This window comes from Guillardia theta, assembly GCF_000315625.1.
Source record: "Guillardia theta CCMP2712 unplaced genomic scaffold GUITHscaffold_69, whole genome shotgun sequence".
Lineage (NCBI taxonomy): Eukaryota > Cryptophyceae > Pyrenomonadales > Geminigeraceae > Guillardia > Guillardia theta.
This window is the reverse complement of record NW_005434605.1, coordinates 138,148-156,238: the sequence shown is the minus strand read 5'-3', so window position 1 is coordinate 156,238 and position 18,091 is coordinate 138,148. Positions and strand designations below refer to the sequence as shown.

General features: G+C 52.4%; 4 protein-coding genes across 4 annotated transcripts; 2 read left to right on the top strand and 2 right to left on the bottom strand.

Moving 5' to 3' along the window:
- Positions 1 to 2,839: 2,839 nt before the first annotated feature.
- Positions 2,840 to 9,311, bottom strand: GUITHDRAFT_142914 (hypothetical protein; the record flags this gene model as incomplete). The annotated part of the gene is made up of 9 exons (XM_005827115.1): positions 2,840 to 4,554; positions 4,605 to 4,933; positions 5,108 to 6,673; positions 6,936 to 6,982; positions 7,030 to 7,071; positions 7,222 to 8,424; positions 8,479 to 8,526; positions 8,590 to 9,186; positions 9,231 to 9,311. 9 exons carry the CDS (start codon positions 9,309 to 9,311, stop codon positions 2,840 to 2,842), a joined length of 5,628 nt encoding a protein of 1,875 aa, XP_005827172.1.
- Positions 9,312 to 11,162: 1,851 nt separating this feature from the next.
- GUITHDRAFT_96401 (14-3-3 protein) lies at positions 11,163 to 12,905 on the top strand. The gene is made up of 9 exons (XM_005827114.1): positions 11,163 to 11,696; positions 11,751 to 11,915; positions 11,992 to 12,029; positions 12,119 to 12,249; positions 12,320 to 12,354; positions 12,406 to 12,525; positions 12,575 to 12,656; positions 12,707 to 12,801; positions 12,846 to 12,905. Exons 1-9 carry the CDS (start codon positions 11,473 to 11,475, stop codon positions 12,886 to 12,888), a joined length of 933 nt encoding a protein of 310 aa, XP_005827171.1. The 5' UTR covers positions 11,163 to 11,472; the 3' UTR covers positions 12,889 to 12,905.
- Positions 12,906 to 13,246: 341 nt separating this feature from the next.
- GUITHDRAFT_113668 (hypothetical protein) lies at positions 13,247 to 14,190 on the bottom strand (the record flags this gene model as incomplete). Its single annotated transcript, XM_005827113.1, has 4 exons — positions 13,247 to 13,287; positions 13,344 to 13,411; positions 13,463 to 13,777; positions 13,829 to 14,190. The coding sequence occupies 4 exons, from the start codon at positions 14,188 to 14,190 to the stop codon at positions 13,247 to 13,249; spliced, it is 786 nt and encodes a 261-aa protein (XP_005827170.1).
- A 690-nt stretch (positions 14,191 to 14,880) lies between these two features.
- On the top strand, positions 14,881 to 18,070 carry GUITHDRAFT_113667 (hypothetical protein; the record flags this gene model as incomplete). The annotated part of the gene is made up of 13 exons (XM_005827112.1): positions 14,881 to 15,342; positions 15,396 to 15,456; positions 15,503 to 15,556; positions 15,609 to 15,851; positions 15,906 to 15,929; positions 16,536 to 16,657; positions 16,719 to 16,816; positions 16,867 to 16,956; positions 17,011 to 17,099; positions 17,145 to 17,568; positions 17,616 to 17,818; positions 17,931 to 17,982; positions 18,025 to 18,070. The coding sequence occupies 13 exons, from the start codon at positions 14,881 to 14,883 to the stop codon at positions 18,068 to 18,070; spliced, it is 1,968 nt and encodes a 655-aa protein (XP_005827169.1).
- Between the last annotated feature and the right edge of the window lie 21 nt (positions 18,071 to 18,091).

The window sequence follows — 18,091 nt, the reverse complement described above, 5'->3', positions numbered from 1 at the left end:
CCTCGTTTTCCTCCTCCTCCTCCTCCTCCTCCTCCACCACCACCACCACCACCACCACCTCCTCCTCCTCCTCCTCCTCCTCCTCCTCCTCCTCCTCCTCACTTCAAAGTGACCACTCTGTGCTGCCAGGGACAATGCCGACATTCCGGTGGGATCGAGGTGGAAGACCATGACTGGCCAGCAACAATCAGACGAGTCCTCTCCTGCCCGCACACGCTCTACCTTTCTTCCCTCCGACGAACTCTGTCTTCTCGTTCTTGAGGAACTGAACACTTGTCAGGTGGGAGGAAACTCGTGGACGTCAGGCGCTACCTTCATCACAGTCGCTACGTCTCCCATGCCAGCAGCCTTCGAGGTCAGGTCTCAGTGCAACATGACGTGGCAGAATGGAGAAAGTGATACCAGGTGTAGTGAGGACAACTTTTGGAGACAAACAGCCATGGCTCAACCAGAGGATGGACAACGCTCTACAGATAGGTCCCATCAGAGATGAAGTCCTGTTAGACAAAGAGTCGCAAGAAATATTCGAAATGCAAGGCAACGTGAAATTCTCATCACAGGAGGAAGCGGTCAAGGTGAAGAATGGGTATCTCAAACTATGGTGTAGATGGCAGGTGCTGATGCTGGTGCTGAGGGTTGTGATGATGAGGAGGTGGAGGAGGAGGAGGGAGGAGGATGGAAGAGGTTAAGGAGGTGGAGGAGAAGGAGGAGGAGGGGAACGGGGAGAGGGAAGAGGAGAATGGAGATGAAGGAGGATGGAGATGAAGAAGGATGGAGATGAAGAAGGATGGAGATGAAGAAGGATGGAGATGAAGGAGGATGGAGATGAAGAAGGATGGAGATGAAGGAGGGATGATCTACAACGAGGGCTTCCAGGAGGCTGCTCCTGGCGCCATTCTTTTGAAGGCGCAGTACAGGGCAGCTTTTTTCAACACTCCAATTCATATGCGAATGTTTGCTGTCCTTGCGCACTTTATAGAGTAATATACGGTTAAGTTAAAAATCACTGTAGCAATATACATAGTTAAGTCAAAAAATCACCGTAGTAATATACACGGTTAAGTTAAACATCACCGTAGTAACATACACGGTTAAGTCAAAAATCACCGTAGTAATATACACGTAGTAGTAGTATTACAGCAAAAATGTTACAACGGCATCTAGTCTGACAACGTGACTGCCCTCGGCCTTTCCGCCTTCACCTCGCCTGAGGGTGCCAAGGTGGAAGAGTCCAGCTGGGTGATGTACTTCTCGCCTCTACCCTCGCATCCGTCAGCAGGCCCGGGTCATCAAGTACGAGCGCCGCACCTGTAGGAAGGGATGTCCCCGAACTTAGCCAGCAGGAGGTCGATACTCTTCTGGCACTGGAACCAAGTTACACGGCCAGCACAACCCCAGCTGGGAAGGGGGAGGTGGAAGAACCTGTTCGTTTAGTCTCGTGATCTCCTCCTTGACGTCCTCCTTTCCCAGCTGCGGATCACGAGGCGTCAAACGTAAAAGGCTGCAAGTTCGTGTCCTCCTTCTCACCTCGCCCTGCTGGGGGTGGAGGCGGTTGAGAGCCCTCTCCCTCTCCAAGATCGCGTCGGCGCACTGGAAGAAAGAGGATCAGGAAGAGGAAGGAGAGCAGAGGTAATGAGAGGAAGGATGAGAAGGAGAGAGGGTAGCGAAGGGAGGGGAGCGAGGGAGGGGAGCGGAGGGAGCGGAGGGAGCGGAGGGAGCGGACCTCTTCCCAGGCCTGCAGAGCTTCCTCCAGCACCAGCGCATACTCCACTTCCGCGTACTTGATGATCATCTCAAGTCGCTCGATGCTCGTCATCTCCAACTTCTCCCAGATCTGCCCGCAGTCTGTCATGAGCCAGCAACCACAGCGCCTCCTGCTCCTGCTCCTGCTCCTGTTCCTGCTCCTGCTCCTGCTCCTGCTCAACTTCACCTGCACCATTCGCTCCGCAAGTGGATCGTTGAACCCGATGTCTTTCCCCTCCCTCTGTCAAGTTCACTTCTGTCAGACATCATTCAGCCTTTCCTGTTCTCACCTGTGCTTCTCCTTCCTCTCCCTCTGCAAGGACGTCGCGCGTCGCATGGAGCATAACATCGTCTTTGTCGCCACCCGCTCCCTCTCTGTCCAACCTGTCGTCCTGCCCTTTTGCGTCATCGTTCCGCTCTGCTTCCTCCTCGTTCCTGCGCTTGTCCTCCCTCACCTCCTCCACTTTGACATCGTCCTCCTTGTCTTGCTTCCCTGCTACATCAGAATGTGCACGAGCATCTTCTGCTTTCGGAACTCTTGTCCTGTAGAGAATCGGACCTGCAAGGCAGTGAGTGAGCTCAAATCCGAACGGCGGAGAAGGAAGAAAGGAAAGGGGAGAATGGAAAGGGAGGGAGAGAGATGAAAGGAGGAGGAGGAGGAGGAGGAGGAGGAGGAGGATTTCCATTGCCTGAGTCCAAACCAAGGTCTTCGTCATCATCTTCGTCGTTGTTGTCAGCAAGCAACTTTTGGTTCAAACCATCCGTGCTGGATGACATAAAAGAAGCGCCAGCGCGAGAAAGATCAATCTGAGTTTTCAAGGTGCTCTCAATGCTTGCCCGCAGTGCTTGATTGTCATTTTGAAGCCAACTGCGATCCTTCTCGTCAATATTCTCCTCCTCCTCTTCCCCCCCCGCATCATCATCATCATCATCATCATCATCATCATCATCATCATCATGAAACAACGATGAACGAAAATCCTCAACATCATCATCTACATCAAATCCGAATCGAAATCCTTCAAGGATTCTCGTTCACACTGCTCAGTTGCAATGCGAGCCATCGAGATTCCATCATTCAATCATCGACGTCTTCTTACCTCGCGTCTTTCTCATAGAACGTTTCCTGCATCTGCTCGATTTCATCTTCGACCTCTTGCTCCGCCATCATCGTTGTCATGTACCCATCCGGCACGCGAAGAGGCAACGAATCCAAAGTGCTCTTCGTCAGCATGCGCGGGCTGAGGGCCGGCTCTAGCTTCCCCCCTCCTCCTCCCTCCCCATCAGCAGAAAAAGGAAACAGCGGCTTGCTGCTCTTAGCTGCTGGGATGTGATTGTTGGGGTAGAACTTCCTAAGGACCGCCAGGCTCCTCTCTTCCTCCTCGGTCCTGACCCTGCTCCCTTCCTCCGACCCCTCCGACCCCTGCTCGGGCTGATCCTCCTCCTCCCCGACGTAGATCGAGATCTCCCTTTCTGGGCGGCGCAAAGTCTTGCCTTTGGTCAGCAGCGAGCCGTCATTCTCCTCCGTCATTTCCGCATAGACCGGCTCTCGGAGGAGAGGAGGCCCCCTTGGCGTCCTGAGCTCGTCGGAGCTCTCGGCGCTCTCCTTAGGGGTGGGACTTGGTTGCCTCATGCTCTGAGTGAGCTGCTTCACCTTCTCCCTCTTGCTCACTTTCTTCACAGACTCTATCGACTTGAGCCGTTGGATTTCAGCGTCCACCTCAGCCCGGGACGAGCTGAGGTCTTGCTGGGCCTTCATACCCTTCTCGACGATCTCCTTCCGCTTCCCCTTGAAGCTCTCGAGCACATCCACCACCACCTCGGGCGTCGGAGCATGCAGCACGAAGTCTTCCTCCTCGTACATGGCCTCATAGCTCTGGGGGGACGTCGACAACTCGCTGGGTATCCTTGAAACCGGGGAGACCGGCTTCGTGCCCATCCTCGTCAGGCTGCCGCTGGGCTTGAGGATCCCTTCCAAGGAGCGACGCCTCTCATGCTTGACCAGCAGGGCTGAATGCTTGAAGTTGGGGGTTGCCTTCCAGTTCTGCGACTTCTTCACCTCCTTTGGACGAATCGACACCATGCCCCCCCTCTCGCCCCTCTCCTTGGAAGTCTGGGGAGCGAGGGTAGAGCCTTCTGCTCTCCCGGTCCTCCGTCGGGATGGAGTGCAAGTGCGATGGCCCGCGTCTGCCATGGTCTTCTCCACCCTCCTCTCCGACTTCTTCTTGATATCGTCGTACTGGAGATTCCTGGCCAGCATAACCTTCTCGAAGGTCTTTGCCCGCACTTCGTTGTACTCAGGTCGCAACATTCCGTTGTCTACAATGTGGTCCTTGAAGTTGTTCGATCGCTTCTTGACGTCCATGTACGTGTTCTTCGCCCTCGACACGAACGTTTCCCTCAGAGTTTCGTTGGAGCCCGGGTCGAAATCGTCCCTCCAGATCACAAACTCGTTCCCCCATTGGCGAGCCTCGAGCTTTTGCTGCTGCCTTGCATCCATCTCCTTCTTCTGAGACTCCTCGATGAAAGGCAAACGGCTCGACATATCGTCGGGCTCCTCCTCGGTGTTGTAGATGCTGAGCAGGCCCTTCTTCTTCTTCTTCCTGCTCACTGGGATGGCAGTCGGTGCGAGCTCGTACGCACGTCTGAACGACTTGTCGAGCATTCCGACGTCGAATTCGCTGCTTCTCATCTCCAACACTTGATTCCTGAGGCGCTCGCTGTTGGAAACCAGGGCCATTGGATCTTGATCCATCGGTCCCATTGCTAAGGAGGTGGGGCGTGAGAGAAGCGGGGGATGGAGGGTTACAGCTTTCGAAGAGCCAGCATCTCTCCCTCGAGCATGTACAAGTGCAAGGAACCTCCTCTCGCCCCCTCCACCTTGTCTCTTCCTCCGCCTCCATCGCTATCCCTGCCCAACCGTCCGATCGCCATGAATTGGCCGGGGTTCATGATCCGAGTGTTTTTGAACTTTAAAAAGTTGAAAGTTTGAAGTTCCGAAGTTCTGAAGTTCCTTCCAAGTGCACTGAGGCCCAAACTTGGCTTCGGAAGGCGCTCGGCCAGCCCGGCGCACTGCCGCAGTGCAGCTTCTCGCTGACCCGGGGCCCGGAGCCCGACTGGGTATACGCCGGCGGTCATTGTGACTCGGAAACGGTTGGAGGCTTCGGAAGACAGCAGAGTCAAAGGTGAACTTAGATCATATCATGAAAGTTCATCTACACTGAGTTACAACGACAACCTCCCGCTCGCTCCTCTTCCGCTCGCTCCTCCTCTCTCTCTGTAGACGCAGAAACGCCAAGTCACTAGGATCAGGACCATCCTTCTCTCCTGCAAGCGCTGCCGGAGGAGCTCCTCCCCCTTCAACCTCCTGACCTTCTTCTCCGACTCCTCCTGCCATGCTGCAAGCACCGAGGAGGTACGGTGATCCCTGTGCTTGTAGAGGAGGAAAAGGAGGAGTCGGGTCCATACACAGGCCGCCGGCATAGGTCGCGCGTGCCTCCAGAGGTTGAAAGAGATCTTGCGGTAGGAGCGAACATGTGTGAAGGGGACGAAGAGCTCGAGCAAGCACTGCCACTGCTGATCCTTTGAGGTGGGATGGATGCAAGGTGGTGGGGAGGGAAGAGGGGGCGGCGCCGACGTCGTCTTCGCCCGCAGCCATTGAAATCGCCATCGCTCAAAGAGTCGCTCCATCCACACCTGATCCTCCTGCTCGTACAGGGCCAGCACGCGATCAGCAAGACTCTGCCTCCTCCTCCTTGCAGAGTCTCCCTTCTCCCTCAGCGCAAGAGCTGTGCTCCAATCGTCCAGGAAGGAGGAGAGGAGGAAGAGTTCTCGCCGACGCTCAAGGTTCCTTAGGATCCTCCTGTCGTGATGCCTGGCGCGAGCAAAGGTCTTCCACCGCACGAGCGCCGCTACCAGCACTCTCCTCCTCCATATGCTCGTCCCGCCCTCCTGTCTTCGTCGACGAGAAACAGTATAACGCCATGTCAGGAAGGAGAGGCGCGAGCAGCGACGAGACCGGGAGGTGACGAGGGCTCTTGTGGAAGGAAGGAGGTCGTCCCTGGATATCGCCGTGCTCCAGTGATGGAAGCAGAGGAAGAGAAAGATAGTCTCCTCGTCACCTCCCCCCAAGAGTTTGGGACGAACCGACAAAGGAACGACGATAGCGACTGAATCGTCTTCCAGAGTGACGTACCGCCGCGATCTTCGTACCAACTTGAAACCTTCTTGCTGTAAGTTTGAATGCAAAGAGGAGAATTCCAGCCTGAAGGCAAACCTTGCCTTGGACCTCCAATGACGCAGAGCTTTCTCCAGGAGGCGCTGGATGTTGTCAAGAAGGTTTGTAAGTCGACGGGAACTTTCCAAGAACGCCTCTAACGCTTCTTCCTTCCTCCGACGGGACAGTCTCGATTGCAGGACAAGCATCAGCCGACGCAGCGAGATCTTCCGCCTGGTCCGCTCCCTCCAAGTCAAGTAAGAGCTCAGCCGTCGGCGATTGAGGAGGGAAGCAGAGAAGAGCTCGGACCTTTCTGTGCGGTAGGACAAGTCCCGATAGCACGAGAGCCATCGCCAGAAGGACTTCGAGCTTGCCTGCCTCTGCCTCTGGTGTTGAAAGATACGAAGGTTGTGCTTCTTTCTGGCGATCTCTTCCGACCAGAGGGAGAAACATTTCTTGATTGTCTGGTGGTTCGTTTTGTTGATGTTCATCTCAGACAGATGGTATGATACCACAAGAGCCGCCTTCTTCCATCTGCTGAATGACTGCATGATTGATAGCTTCGACTGTCGTCTCATCATCGCACAACACACGTCTTCGCCCTTGTTTCCATGATCTGCAAACCATCTCCAACAAATGAGCACATTGTGCAGGAAATTCTGCCTGCTCTGCGAGGAGATGAAAGCAAGGAAATCGTTCGTTCTTGCTCGTGACCTGAAGAAAATTTTCCAGAGTGTAAAGAATGCCTTCATGTGCCTCAAGGCCATTCTCGATGAGAAACAACAAATCCTCCATCGGTCAAAAACAGTGTGAAATGCCTTCAACGATTTGACCCTGTCTATCTGCCGGAGTTTGAATGAAACGCTGCGCTGTTGGAGGGTGAAGAATCTCCAGGAGAGGAAACAAGACAGAGAGAAAGAAATGCCCATCTCTGACTTCACCGTGATCTTGCTGTACACTTCAGTCATCATCTCACAGTATCTCGCCCATCTGCGCAGAGTTTGTTTCAACAACCAACATTGTCTGCGAGAGAGCAAGAATATGATGTGCTTTTCATCTTTCTTCCTCACAAACATGTCGACCTTCCAGGCAAAGATGACCTTCTTGCAAACCTGATCACTCAGTCTTGCTTGTGATCGCATCCAACTCAACTTCCTCCTACTCTCCGTGTTGCTGGTTTTCGACCAGCTCCGCAGGCACAAACTTGTGAATCTCATCTCTCTTGAATTTGCAAGAGCTTTGCAAGCTGTCATTGTCCTTACCCTCTTTGCCCACTGCAACATCATACTTTGTAGTTTCTTCAAGCTCGTTTTCTCTTTCAACTTCAACGACAAGCTCTTCTTTCCTTTCAGCGAGAAAATCAACTTCCACCTCTGGAAGAAGCTGTAACTTGACATGAAGCATCTCTTCAACATCTTGACGTTTGTGTTGGAAAACAATTTGACTTTCATCCTTGTCAGAGAGCTCCAGGACTTGAAAAACTTCTGGCAGATCCTTTGAGATGTCTTGTGAAAAAAGAAAGAGGCCATCTTGACAAATCGAGACCAAGCAGCGAAGAGCATGTTGCTGATCCGCAGGTGACCGGTACGACACAACTTCTTTGATATCTTGACGCGAAGCCTGTGGTCTGATCTCAGCATCCGTCCTCTAGTCCACATGTCAAGAATGCGGCGGGAGATGTTCCTACGAAAGATGACGTCCAGCTTGTCAACATAACTTGTCCTTCTTATCAAATCTTTCCATCGCCTGAGAATCTCCTCAACGCTGAAAGTTCTCCTTTTCAAAGATTGGGCACGATTCAAATCACAGAAGAGGTAGACAAGAATATCTTGCTGCATTCTTGATAGCCCAATCATGTTGCTACCCACGAAATTTGCCATGTCAAGCACGGTCTTGATGTATGTACACGCACCTCTCCATTTGAGGAAGGAAGCCAAACAAACCTTGTGTCGAGACCTCAATAGCATTGAAGAAATATGTTTACTTGTCTTCAAACTTGAGGTCCATTGCTTTAGATACCAAGACTTTGTCTTCATACTCTCTCGCACTTGACAACGCACAATGTCCAGTTCTTGATTCGCTGAACGTACAGAGGATTGTACGTCGATGCTGAAATTCCTGATGCAACCCTCAAGCTCCTGTGCCTTCTGATTCAATTCCTGCAGACCGGACTTGTTCCGACGACTCAGCTCTGAAAGATCATCGCGGACCTTGCACATGTACTCCTGCTTGCATCGCTCTAACGCTTCCTCGTCCTCACGGAGTCTGTTCATTAGCTTCTCATCAAACTCCCTTTGCAACTCCATCTTGAGCTGCTCAAGCCTCAGCTGTTCCTTCTTCAACTTGCTTTCGTTCGACTGCTTCATCTCCTTGAGCTTCATCTCCGAGACTTTCAGCCTCTCCTGCAGCTCCTTGACAAGCGCTTGACTCTCTCGCATCGCCTTTGCGCTCTCCCCCGCATTCTCCTGCTTCCCATCTCGATCAGCAACAACTCACACGCACTTGAGCAAGCTCAGTACCTCCTCCGACGCTGGGCCGTCATGATCCTCATCTTTGCCGTTACACTTCTGCAAGGTCTGGTGTCAAGGAAGCACTGTGGAGCAAACGAACAACACACGATGATGGCTCACCAGCGCTGGTTTGCATGCCTTGAGCTCGAAGTCCTCCACCAGCTCGAGGAGGTGAGCCAGGCAAGAAGTCGACTTGTCGATGGTCCGGCGGATCTCCTCCTCATGAGATGTCGACAAGGACAGGAGGTGCTTGGCCAGCTGCTGGATCTGCTCGGCGACTGCTGGAGCAGGGGCTCTGTTCGCATTTGAGGGGTTCATCGTCTCCAACACAGCGGCAGTGAGCGCATGGCAGGCAGAAGAGAGCGGGGAGCTAGAAGCAGCTAGGCAGCAGACGACGGTATCCACGGTGAGGGAACTTTTTCTTCTGCACTCTATGCGCAGCGTGCCATGGTTGTCGTCTAAAGAATTCCTGACGGCCTTGGAGATCATCGCTGAGCTCCTCTCGGCCTTGAAAGAGACGCCATTGACTCTCAAGAGGTCGTCTCCTGGTCGGAGAGGACTTCCCGTCACAGGTTGAGCGGCCGGGGATCCGGAGATTACTGTAGTGACTTTGGTTCCTGTGAGAGTCAGTCCCAAGAAACCCTTGTCACTTGTGCCTGCTTCGACGAGCCTCTTCAGGTCGGCCTCGAGCTCGCAGAGGCATGTCCTCAACAGCGCCTGCCTCCGACCGTCACCCGCAGTCATCAACATACTTCACAGACCTTGAACTCGAGAATCTGGTCCTTCTCGACATGCAGCAAGCTGGTTGGATTCACGTTCAATGACTTGCTCCGTTGCAACATCAAGGGTTCAGCACGTCCTAACCCAATCCTCTGCTCGATCCTGCTGCTTCCTTCCTCTCTCCTCCCTCCCCCTACCAGCCCCTCGGTCCAGCTCCATCGCCGTTCAATTTGACATGACTGGCCGCCCACTCAAGTCGGAACTTGTCGGCGGGCCAACCCCGGCTGGCAGCCTGACCGCACTCTGCAGCCAGCTCTGCAGCGCACTCTGGCAGGCACTCTGGGCCGGGCCGCACTGCTGGCCGCAGTAGCTGCTGGCTATCATTGCGCTGCAGATGCGCTGCCAGGGCTATGCGCGCCTGCTTGCTGTGGGCAGGGCTATGGGGCATCAAGGGCCCCAAGCAGGTATGTGACAGGCGATGGCGCCGAGCCTCGGAGGCCTGGCACAAGATGCGGCACCCGCCTGGGTGTTCAACGGTGAGTACGAACTATTTTAAGAATCATCGGAATTCGGCCCGGCCGAGCGACGTGAGCGAGCAGCTTTTATTGGAGAGTAGTCAACTAGATCTGCTATCATGCAACATGGTTCAAGTAGATCTTCTAGAATACAACATGGTTCAAAACTTAATTTTGAGTAAATGCGATGTTCAAGTAGCTCGCTCGAATACAACATTGTTCAACTAGATGTTCTGGAACACAATGAAAGGGTCATTGTAAGAGGTAAATGAACATTCAGGGAGACGTATGCGAGAGTAAGCTCTCAACTTCAGCACACGTTGTCTGCCTTCACTCTGATTCAGCAGCACAAGCAAGCAAAACAAATAAAGTGACGAGATGCTCAGGCAAGGTGTTGACAACAGTCACTGGCCAGTTGTTTCTATCAGTGACCGTTGTTTCCATGCATGGAGCAAAATGTCATTGTGTGATGCTGAGCAGCAGGTTCGTCGTATGGGGAAAGGCAGCACCAGAATGTATTGCGACGGTTGTTCGCTGTACAGATGTTTGATCGATTTTAACGGTTCTAGATCATTCCTCCTCACAAGTAACTGACTCGCTTCTGCTATATCGATGAGAATCATGCCTTCACTCTCTTCATGTTCCCTTGCTGTCCTCCTCACTATTTCTTTTCTCGATTATTATTGCCGGATTCCTCTCTTCGTACCTGTCGTATCCTGTCCTGCAGAATTCCTGTATGTTCTCTTGTCATGTTCGCATCTCACCCTCTCATTTTCATTTATTCGATTTCGTTTTCTGTCTTTCTCTCCTTCAACCCCCTTTCGACTGTTGCCATTACCAACATCCTGCAGCCTGCCTGAAAAAAACTTTTCTGTCAATTTCACTCATAGCTTCCTGTCTCCCCCTCTTGAAACTCTAGCTCTCGATCTTCCTCTCCCTGACCCTTTCTCACGTTGACCTGTTCATCTCTTTTCCTCAGCATTTCCTCTCGTTTTCTTCTCGATGATTCCGCTCGAATCATTTTTATCTTCTTCATTTTTCGGAAGGAGGTCGCAATCCAGGGGGTGGGGGTACACCAGATGTGTTCGATGATAGGGTGGGGTAATTGAGGGGTGTATCGAAATCATAAGTGTTTGATGACATCTGGAGGGGTAGTCTTTGGTCAAAGTGGGGTCAAAGACAGACCGGGGGGGTGCCAATATTTGCCAAATGGGAAGGGTAGTGAATTCGAGTAGATCCGGTAGGGGTGGGGTATGGAGGATTTAGAAAGGGGTATACCTTAAAAGGTAGGTAGGGGGTGTGAAACTCTGGTAGGACAAGACCTTGAAGAGATTTGTTCGAGGGGGTGGGTATGCAAAGTTGGGGTGTGGTGGGACCAACATACCTGTCGGGTAGGGTAGTCTTTTGGTTTGGACAGGGTGAGGGTGTATGACGGAGACAAATAGGGGGTGGGTGGTCAAGCAGCAGCGGCGCGGAATGCAGATGAAAGCGTAAGACAAGGAAGAGAAGTTAGAAAAAGAAGGAGGAGAAGAGGTCAAGAACCATCAAAAGAATCGCAGTTCCAAGGAGAAAAGAGAATATCTCTTCTCGGACCGTCTCTCTTGTCCAGGAGCTTTCTTGTATTGCACTCTTGTTCCGAGGAGAAAGAAGGCGGAGTGGGTGCCTGTAGTTCGCCCTTCCCCTATCTACCTAAACAATCTGACACTGAGAGGGAGAAAATCTCTCTGATCGTCTGTGTGATCTCATATTTTATCGGACACTTTCCATCATGCTTCTGAGAAGTGGGACCACGATCATTTTGCTGATGGTCGCATTGGAGATTTTGACCGTGGCTTCCTCGTCATCGCTTTCCTCTCCATTCCCAACCAAGCTTCTTCAAAGCAGGCCCTCCCGGTCTACATCGCTAGCAGCGAAAGTTTTTGCTTTGAGGCTCAGAGGTGGCGTCGATGGTGAAGATCCTGCGGCCGACCAGCAATATGAGAATTTGAGCCGGTGAAAATCGCTTTGTCTCAGTTTCACTTTTCGAGCTCATTGATTTCATTTCAGTGATTCGAAGGTTTACATGGCAAAGATTGCAGAACAGGCAGAACGATATGATGAGATGGTGAAGGCCACAAGATCCATTGCCAAGATGGGGGTAGACCTGACCGTTGAGGAACGAAGCCTACTCTCTGTGGCGTACAAGAATGTCGTCGGAACTCGTCGTGCAAGGTGATGCCCACAAATCTGAGTGCAGCAACTTTCTTGCTCCCCTCCAAGTCCTTCAAAGATTAACCTTGTTGAACAGTTGGAAAATCATTTCATCCATCGAGCAAAAAGAAACAGGTGAGAGCTTGTCCCTGTGTGTTTGTGCTGTTGTGTTCTTGATTGCTCTTGGTTCCGGAATGTATCCGTCTCATGGGGCTGTTATACAGATGAGGAGAAATTAGCGCTGATCCGCGAGTACCTCGCAAAAGTTGAGGGAGAGCTGTCCGATGTTTGTCGTGATATCATTTCCCTTCTCGACAAATTTCTCATTCCGTCTGCCAAGGAGGACGAACCCAAAGTATGCTTCTCAACTTCTCTACTTGCCCTATTACATAGTCTGCTTGCAATGCTGACAACTGGTTGTCAAGGTCTTTTATCTCAAGATGCATGGTGACTACTGGAGGTATTCATGCATGTGCATCCTTCTCACCTCGCTTAAGTCCTTTCGAACTAGGTATCTTGCAGAAGTGGCTTCTGCGGACATGAGGAAGGCAGCATCGGATGCTGCTCTAAAAGCTTACAGCGCCGCTCAAGACATCGCTGTAGAGCATCTTGCCACTACACATCCCATCCGGTTTGGGGGTTTCGTCTGTTCCTCCGGTGCAATTAACTTTCTTGTTTAGGTTGGGATTGGCTCTCAACTTCTCTGTTTTCTATTACGAAATTCTTGGCCTGCCAGAGCAAGCATGTGCGCTTGCGAAACAAGTATGCTGTCCTCCGTTTCTTTGCGCTGTGTTGTGTTCAATGCATTCCAGGCTTTTGATGACGCCATAACGGATCTGGATTCATTGAGTGAGGAATCCTACAAGGATGCGACACTTATCATGCAACTACTCCGAGACAATCTCACGTAAGGATGCTTCTCCACCAGGCTTACCCCTGACAATCTGGCAGATTATGGACCTCGGATGTTGCTCAACCTCCAGCTCAACAATAATTTTTATTTGTAGATCTCAGAACAAGACCTACAGTACTTTCATTTGTGTCTTGCATACTTTGCCAACAGGGAATGATAGATGTGCTGAAGCATTTAAATTCGCTATTGATCTTGTAAACTGTGGGTCTAAATGGGGTTGGTCCGTCTTGAAACGTAACTCGGTACCTTGCGAGATGTGCTTGAGGATGTAGCTTCATCGCCTCTATCGCCCAGATTGCAATGACTTGAATCTTCAACTTTGACAGGTTCCCCTTTGGACACATTACCAGTTGAGAGCATGGAACCGTTGGTTGGGTTTTTGTCATTCTTTGCTGTTGTGTTGCCTTGCCGTCTTGTCACCCTCCTTGTGGTGGTGGATTCAGTACTCGGAGCCTTGCGCTTCCTCTGAGTTGTAGGTTGCTGATTGCTGTTAGAGGCGTTTGACTGATTCTCAAAAATCCTGTTGCCAGACAAACCGGTTTCTGGCTTCCTCGTAATCGTGCAATTGATGCAATTGCATTGTTCTTCGTCATCTTCTTCATCCCTAAGAAACACGCGTCAACGTATCAGGATCGGCGCAGAAACGGCATATCACATAGCGAAGTAATCTTCATGTACAGGCTCATCCGCAACAATTTGAGATGATTTGGAGCCCCGGTTTGTGTTCCTCGAGGAGAAAAACTTGCTCCGTTGCTCAGATGTGTTCGAAGTGTTCGTTTGCGCCTCTGAATCCAAAGGAGTCTGTTTCATACGCTTGTTGTTCAACAGCGATGATGAAGAGGTGCTCGTCATCTCCTCTGAGGCTTGAGCTTTGCGCTTCCTCTGGGATTCAGCTCCGGCGGTAACTTGGTTTTGCGTTCGGGAAGTCGAGTTACCACGATGGTCAGCCCCAGCCCTGCCCTCTTTTTGCCTAAGATGGGAGTCATATAGATGGTAAGGAAAATAAACAAAGGTAACTCACAGATTTGCAGCAGAGGCTCCTTCTTGACTCGGTTCGTCGATGCAGATAGGGTTCGACCTCGAGCCCCACCCATTGGGTTGCGAAGCATTCGAGTTGTTCTGTTGAACGTTGCCAGTCGAGGCCATTGTTCGCTCCCGAATGCTCTGGATCCTTTGCTCAAGGTCTTGCATCGCTCGTCTCCTTCGTTGTTGCTCCATTATCGCCGACAACACCTCCAACTGTTGCGGTGGCGGGACGAACCCACCGATTTCGGCTTCCGAGTCTTCATCTTCATACTCACTGTCTTCTTCCAACTCGTCGTCGAGGTCTTCATCTGTGACCACGAAGCTGTCGTCTGTATCGTAGCCGAGCATGGGATACATATGGTGGAAGAAGCCGAAAGGCAAGGGGAAAATAGGCTGGCCTCTGAATCATCATCATACCCATCGAACATCTCTTCCTCATCATCTTCATCGTCGTCACTGTGCAATCCACCATATTTCTCCATGAGAGCATCGAAGACGGAAAGCGTCCGGGTCTCTTGAGTATGCTTGCTCGTAACAGTGATGGAGGAAAAGCTGGCTCGACAAACTGGACAGGTTTTCCTCCTACGTGCCCAGCCCACAATGCAGTCGTAGCAGAATCTGTGAGAGCAGCAGTTGATGGAAGCATACTCCTTCTCGTCCTCACCTCTCCTCTCCTCTCCCTCCCTCACTTCTTCCCCCTCCCCCTCCGCTTCCAGGCAGATTGCGCACGTCGCCATCTCCCCTCAAATTTTCGAACCCACGGTTACACAACCGTTATTTTCCTCTGCGCTGGCACGGTTGCATCCTCTGTCACGGTCCCAACTCGGCCCGGGCCGTACAGTGGCACTCCGAGACTCCGGGTATCAACCGGGGCCCGGCCCGGCCACTCGGTGGTCCGGGTGCCATTTTCACTGAAACCGTCAGGTTTTGAAAGAGCGGGTGCAGCGAAAAACAAAATGACAAGTGCTTTCAAAGATAAAATGCTCCCATGGAAGTTCAAAGTTAGGAGGGAGTGAGGGCGAGTAGGCCGGGCATCCTTCAGCAGGGATGGCTGGTAGGCTCAAGTATGATAGCGAGGGCCTCGTCATGCCCTTGCTCGCCTCCCTGCTTCTTCTCTTCGTCTTCACCCGGACGGTCTATCCCACCGTTGCAGGAGGAGACGCTGGCGAGCTTGTCACCGCAGCCTTCCACCTCGCGGTGCCGCATCCTCCTGGTTATCCCTTGTACACTTTAGCGGCGGCAGCCACCATTCAGCTGCTCGAGCCGACGGGCTGGGATGTGGCGTACAGAGTAAACCTGCTGTCGGCGGGTCTTGGGTCCTTGACAGGAGGGATAATGTACATGACCCTCGCGTGCTGGCTGAAGATGGCCTACCAGCATGAACTCTCCCAATCAAACTCGAAACAAGCACCGGGGCAGTTTGCTCTGCGTGTGATGCTTCCTGCCTTTGTGGGCGCGATGGCGTTTTCCACCAATGAGCATGTATGGCATGCGTACACGCATGCGGAGGTAAGTCTTGTTTCATGCAACAAGAGAATGGATGTTTGTTGAAGCTGACTCAGGTGTTCTCCTTGAACAACCTTGTGTGTTCATGTATCCTGTACTCTCTTGTTCGATTCTATGGTATCACGCTCTATCTCATGTTGAACGGTTACACTCGCGGGAGCAGATTCATCCAGGAGAGGTTCCAACTTGTTTCTGCTCGTCGGGGCGTTTGCGTGCGGTCTAGGAGCAAGTAACCAGCATACATCTGTCAGGCTCATGAGAAGAGGCAGGGGGGGCAGGAGCTCACAAGTTTGTAGGTACTCCTTTCACTTCCGGCTATCATCGGGGTGTTTTGCTCGCGGAGGTTTTCGATGTTCCAGTCCTTCCATCACACCTCATCATGATGCACTGCAAGGTTTTGGGGGGAGGGATGGACGTCAAGACTCCTGCTGTCAACTTGTGGGTTCTTGTTTGGACTGCTGCCTTATCTATACTTGCCTTGGGCTTCGGCAAATTCCCCATGGAGATCCTGGGTAGCAAGTTCAGCAAACACAAGCAACAGTCCTGACTGAAACTGTGATGTCCAGGGTGGGCGAGAAGTCTCAACACCTGTAGGGTTTTTCCGTCATCTTTTTCGACGAGAATACGGCACATTCCAGCTTGTGCCTAATGTGATAACCGTGTCTACCTAGCTGCTTTTCTTGTGCATGTCCTTGACCTTGACCTCCAGAGGACCTCGAGCGGATATTTTTGCCGTCTCCACCTCTTCCTTCACGACCTCAGCGAGTCGACGAGCTATCTTGGGATCTTTGCAACGCTGTGGGGGGCGTTTTTCCTGTGGACGGGAGGGTACAAGACTGCAGGCTTGCAATCCTTTCAGATCGTTGGGCTGGTAGTCATTTCATCTCTCTTTGCTCACGTCACAATCTTTCTGTATCTTGCCAACACTGATTGTCAAGATTCTACGTCACGGTACATCCTACGGCGGTTTTGGCCCCAGGTCATCACGCAGTGAAGATTTTGTGCATGTGACTGACCCTGTGCTCTCTCTCCTTCCCCTTCCAACCCTCAGGCCTTAATGAGTAGTTACTTCCTCATGAGCTTTACCACGTATCGCCTTTTCACTTTCATCAGCATCGTCAGTCCCCGCATGTCAAGGACAACGAAAATTAACGATCACATGCTGCTGATCCTGTCTACCGTCCTTTCTTTGGCAGTCATCTGCTGCAAGTGCTGGGCCGTTTGGCCTCAGGTCGACAGGTCGAGCCTGGACTTCGTCAGGCGATACGTTGAAAGCGCCATGAATTCAGCGCCTCTGCTCTCCGTCATCTTCGTCCACGTGAGCATCAGTGATGGCCATGTACTTGCGCCCCGCAAGTGATCACGAAGTTGTTTGTCAGGGAGACAGTCAGATGTACGTTGCGAGGTACCTGCAGGCTGTCGTGGGACTGCGCGAAGACTTGTCCATCATCGAGCCGAGTATGTTGTCTGCGAGCTGGTTGTGGATGTTACATGTTTGATTGGGAAATGAAGATGGATTCGTTGCAGGTACGTCGATGAACTCTGCCAGTCAAACCGGTCGCGCTTCGCTTGTCCACCTGGAATTTCCGGAAAACTCTCATTAGCGGACGCATTGAGGTTGGGATCTGCAGTGTTTTGTGATGTTTACTCGCTGATTTTTCCATGTCTCAGCTTCACTTTTTCCACTTCGCCACGTCAGCAAGTCTTCGCCTTCCCTGACCTTTCAGGTCTCAAGGATCTTTGCGTCGCAGATCGACCAGGTGTTGGAGATTTTCCGGCGTGTCGTGGCTGAAGAGGAGGAGCAGGCTGCGTACAGGCGCTCCCCTACGGCCTCATGAAGAGGATCCTTCCCTTCGGTTGGCCCTGCGAGGGGGGTGAGGGAGGACAGAGAGAGGAGAAGCAGGGCCGCTGCTCCTGGCAGGAAGTGCATCGGACAAGCCTGGCGGCTCTGTACAAGGGAAAGTTCCTGGCTGAGCTGCTGCGAGTTGGCGCTGCGGTCCCCTCCATCCGCTCCAACACCCTCATGCGGCTCCTTCTCTCCCTCCGGTCAGTCCGGGCAAGGAAGGCAGCAGGCGAGCTGTTGGACTATGAGGAGGCGAGACGAGGGTCTGCCACGGTCTCCGTTGCTTTCCTGGAAGACAGCTGGGAAAAGGCTGTCCTCAAGTCCGTCTGGACGTCTCTGCTGTCGGAGGGCTTCTTCCTGTTTAAGGCCTCGAGCAAGCAGCACGGGTCCTCTCCTCCCCTCCCCTCCCCTCCTCCCTTGTAACTCTCAGCAGGGACAGCACGCATCGTCCCCTCCTCGCAGCCATCGAGCGCTTCGAGAACCTTCGTCGAGCACTGAGAGGCCGAAGCTTCAACTCCGACCTGCCGAGGAACCTCGGCTTCGCCTACCAATCGCTCTCTTCCCAGCTCAAGGACTCTGAAATACTGAACTCGAGCATAGCTTTTGTAGAGCAGGCAACCGTCGCATCGTTCTCAGGTGGGTGAGCTGGGGAGTAAGAGGAGATGGGAGAGAAGGAGGAGCACAGCAAAGAGGAGAGGAGAAGACGGCAGGCTGGGACAGGGAAAGCGAAGTCTGACTCGTTACGTAGCCTTCCTACACGCGCACAAGGAAGAGGATCAGATCTACAAGTACGTGGAAAGGTGCCTTCTCCTCCCCCCCCTCCTCCTTCTCACACTCTTCAGGTATGTTCTTGGCAATCGGGGCGAAGCTGTCCTCAACTTCGCCTAGTAAATCAGACAACATCCTTAC